Below are 4377 nucleotides of genomic sequence, written 5' to 3' on the forward strand. Positions count from 1 at the left end.
TCATTGTTTCGCTTGGTTGTCGGAGTAAGTTGAATATGGCTATCAGCATGGCCTTTTGGGCTTGATTGGCTGAGGACTAGGACAAAAATTTGCTTGGTAATATAGTGAAGCTTATTATGGACCAAGGTTGTTGCTAGGTAAACCAAGTCATAGTTGGTTTTTGAATGTAGAAGGTAATATTTTGCATTTAACCACATATATGGCCCCATTTATTTTAATGTTAAAGTACACTAAGTGCTCTTTAGAGTTAGTGTTTTCGGTGTACGCGTCTAAAGCAAGCGTCTTGAAATTGTCTGGAATAGTCATGTTGGCTATTTCCTTCGAGAACAGCTAGAAGTCCAAAACAACCTCTATCGTACAATGTTCGCCATTCCACTACTCTCGCTCTTGAGTGAGGTAAGTTTTTTGTTTCTGCAGTTGTTGATTGTGTTTGCGAAGCCTTGCAATTGCATTCATGATCCACCGCAAAACATCATAAAAACATTGTTATTGTTATTGTTCCCGAATGTGTTAGCATTGGGCCTCGTGCTCATGCTGAATCAATCCTCAGAACTTGATAATTTTTTTTATCAAGGCCCCACAATAAACGCCAATGTTCAGTTGGGGTCGTGTGACTTTTGTGTGTCTCACATGATAAATCACCAATCACCCTCTTTGACTTAGGTGGCCTAAGCCTGGCCCAAACCTAAGCACATCTTCTAACCCAAAATTTGCTACACCAAAAACATAGTTTGACTTGAGCCGATACTGTATTTGAAGCAGTTGTTCGAATTCCTTATGATATGCAAGTAAAACAAGTTCTTGCTAATGGTAAAAGGGGCGCTTTAAAATAATAATCTTATTAATTTTTCCAAATTACATTCTCTTCCAGCAAAACAATCTATCAAGTTGTCCCCGTAGGATAGCTCAAGGGGTATGAGCTGAGGGACACATGGGTTGGGTAGGGGGAGGTCCAGGGATCGATTCCTAACGGGTACAATTTATCTTTCCGATGTATAAAAAAAATTTTCTATCAAGCTTTTTATTACAATTTACATGAACATGAATGGTGATTAACTCAGGGTACAAAATTAACCACAAGTGAACGAGTCTCACGGTAAATGAATTAAGTTAATTAATATTAAAAAGTGTTGCGGCACGTGCCGGCCTGGTACAACAAAGCGAAAAAGGCACGACCCCGATTCAACCCAACCTCAGATCTAACGACCATATCTTCCCGCCAAGACCGGGACCACACCTTCTCCTCTCCTCCACCTTAATCCAACGGACCCAAACCCATCCTCCCCATCCAACCCTCCATTCCCCATCAAACGGCCACCATTGTATCCATCTCCCTCCCACCCCATAAATACACCAAACAAACTCACGACGCTCTCATCATTTTTATCTTCATCGTAACCTTCACTTCACTTCCCAACTTCAACCACTCAACAAAACAAAACAACACTCTCTCTCTTTTTCTTCTCTCTCTGTTTTACACTAGTTTCTATTTCTATTCCAATTGAGAGTGGTTTCTCTTCTTTGTGTGTTGTGTGTTCTTGAGTGAGTGTTGAATTGAGTTGAATGATGTTGTTACTCAAAAAATGGAAACAACTCAAAAGAGCCAAACAAAGCTAACACGAACCCAATCCTCATTACTCGTTTCTTCATCCCCAACTCTCCGATCTTCCATTCACAACTTCTCCTCCATCATAATCAAAGACGAACAGCAACAACACGTGGCAGCGGCGTCTTCACACCGCCACGAAGAAGCAGACAACGATGACAAGAAAACCAAGAAACCCCTCATCAACCCGACCCGGAGTCACAAATGGATCCACTATCCCACCGGCTCGACCCGGTTATCCAACCCGATTCTCGCGGTGGTTTCGTTCGGTTTCCTCGGCGCGTGCTCGCTCTGGTTCTACATACAAACCGGCGAGGTGAGACCCACCTCGGAGAACGTGCTTCTCGCGTTGATCTTCGTCGCCGTCGCGCTCTACTTCGCTTCCCGGAACAAACGCCTCATCCACCACGCGGTGTCGTTAGTCAAGGTGAGGCGGTTCGGGTTCGGGTTTGGATTCTGCAAATCGCCGGCGAAGCCGGTGCAGTGGTTCATCGGGGACTCCGACGGCGACGGCGAAGGCGACGGCAAGCCGTCGCCGGCGGTGAGGGAGGGGGTGGAGTTTTACAGCAATGGGGATTTCTACGAAGGGGAGTTTCACAGAGGGAGGAGCAATGGGAGCGGGGTGTACAATTACTTTGTGAATGGGAGATACGAAGGGGATTGGATCGATGGGAGGTACGATGGGTATGGAATTGAGAGCTGGGCGAGGGGGAGTCGCTATAGGGGACAGTACAGGCATGGGTTGAGGCATGGTTATGGGGTTTACAGGTTCTACACTGGGGATTCTTATTCTGGTGAGTGGTTTAATGGTCAGAGCCATGGATTTGGAATGCAAACTTGCTCTGATGCTAGCACTTACATTGGTCACTTCAAACATGGTGTTAAGCATGGCCTTGGTTGTTACCATTTTAGGTCAGTTTCTTGTTCTTATGGTGTGTTTTGGCTTGGATATGTTTACCTGTTATTAGCAGTGTAAATCTTTGTTATGTTAAATTGTTTGTTGGATTTGCAATTTTCAGAATGGAACAGTTGATTTTGTTGTTCATGTTGTGGTTGATTTCTTGGATTGTTTTAGATATGTCATTGATTCTTTACTGATTTTGGTGAAGGTGAAAAGTTGTATTTGAAAGATTAAAATTTTGTTGCTATACTTGTTTTATTTAGATTTGCAATTCTGGAGAGGACCTAGATGTATCTAACTTTTCTCTGTTTCAATTTTGAGTTCTTCATTTTTTTTTTAAGATTCTTCTACCACTTTATGAACTGCTGCTTTTCACTTTTCTTCTTTCTTTGCTTTACAGAATTTGAAGTTAAACTAAGTACTTCTTTGTACTTTGCTTTTGATACAATGGATCATACATTGACTTGTTTCATGTCTTAATTGTCAAATTTGAAATGGCCAACACTGATTTTTTCATCTCTTGTTCAAAAGATAGGGCATGATCTTATTGAATTAATGGTACTATTGCAAAGATAGGGCATGATCTTATTGAATTGATGTGTTTAAAAGACATTGTTTCTAATTCATTGTATGTTCTGTTTTGCTGCAGGAATGGGGATCAATATGCGGGAGAGTACTTTGGAGACAAAATACACGGATTTGGGGTCTACCACTTTGCCAATGGCCATTATTATGAAGGAGCATGGCATGAGGGGCGTAGGCAAGGTATCGGCGCATATATTTTCCGAAACGGTGACCGAAGGTGTGGTGAATGGGATGCTGGCAACCTCAAGCATCCTCTACCACCACTTGCTGAAGTTGTACTTCGCGCAGTTCAGGTGTTTGTTGTGATGCATTTATTGAGTATTTCCGTTCATAGTTGACTTCATGCAACAAAATCCCTTTTGGTTGGTGTTTTTCACCTTTTCTCATGTTCTGCTTTAATGGGTCAAATTGCAGGCTGCTAGGAAAACAGCAGAGAATGCTATAAACCTCAAGCGCGTTGATGACCAGGTTAACAAAGCAGTGATCGCTGCTAACAAGGCTGCCACTGCTGCTAGAGTTGCTGCAGTGAAAGCTGTTCAGAACAGAATGGATGGAAAATTTTGTGAGACTGATGTCTATGAGTTAGATGTTTAGTTTGGAATTGTAAATTTTTCACTAATTTCAAGTATTTGGAAGAAGATGTCAATGTCACCCCTGTGAGCTAAAGAGCTCACTGGAGGTTGAAAAGAGCTTGTTTTCACCACACTGTAACTTGTATATAAACCATGTATATCAAAGAAAGATGAGTTTTTCTCATATCTCAAGTTCTTTGTTGATATGTTGTTTTAGCTTTTACATTTCAGTGATGAAACAAAACGTACAATGATCAATCACATTGTTCATTATACCCGCTATCAGCAAAAATCATTTTCGGGGTGGTTCTAAGTAAATTTTCATTACAGCCACGGTAAGATGTACGCAAACTTAGATGTTGAAATTATTATTTTAAAAATTGATAGACTAATTTGCTTAGATGCAAGGTAATTCATGTTTAAAAAAGTGATTTAGTAGAATCAGATTTGTAACTGTAAACGGGAAATTGAGACGCTAACAGAGGCGTGTACAAACATGCTGACAGGTGACAGGTCCTGAGATTGACCGTTGTGACCAGGAAGTTGTTAATCCAACATGGAGTTTAAATTATGAGGGAGGAGATTGACCCTTATGCGGTGGGAATAATGGCTTGTGTGTACCCATGCTAGGATTACATCCAAATTGTCTTTTTGAGTTGAAAAAATAATATTGTTAAAAAGTCTCACATTAAAGTTTGATTAAAATATTATTT

General features: G+C 41.1%; 1 protein-coding gene across 1 annotated transcript; it reads left to right on the forward strand.

The window, feature by feature from the left end:
• Positions 1-1370: 1370 nt before the first annotated feature.
• Positions 1371-3848, forward strand: LOC130736737 (uncharacterized). The gene is made up of 3 exons (XM_057588529.1): positions 1371-2518; positions 3157-3385; positions 3507-3848. The coding sequence occupies exons 1-3, from the start codon at positions 1584-1586 to the stop codon at positions 3684-3686; spliced, it is 1344 nt and encodes a 447-aa protein (XP_057444512.1). The 5' UTR covers positions 1371-1583; the 3' UTR covers positions 3687-3848.
• Positions 3849-4377: the final 529 nt, after the last annotated feature.

The sequence above is a fragment of the Lotus japonicus genome, chromosome 1 (assembly GCF_012489685.1).
Source record: "Lotus japonicus ecotype B-129 chromosome 1, LjGifu_v1.2".
Classification (NCBI taxonomy): Eukaryota; Viridiplantae; Streptophyta; class Magnoliopsida; order Fabales; family Fabaceae; genus Lotus; species Lotus japonicus.

What these genes read in the sequence shown, in the direction of transcription:
- LOC130736737 (XM_057588529.1), top strand. Translation starts at nt 1,584, where the DNA reads ATGGAAACAACTCAAAAGAGCCAAACAAAGCTAACACGAACCCAATCC. An exon ending in CTTGGTTGTTACCATTTTAG is followed by an intron (nt 2,519 to 3,156) that starts GTCAGTTTCTTG and finishes GTTTTGCTGCAG; the next exon opens with GAATGGGGATCAATATGCGG. An exon ending in TTGTACTTCGCGCAGTTCAG is followed by an intron (nt 3,386 to 3,506) that starts GTGTTTGTTGTG and finishes GTCAAATTGCAG; the next exon opens with GCTGCTAGGAAAACAGCAGA.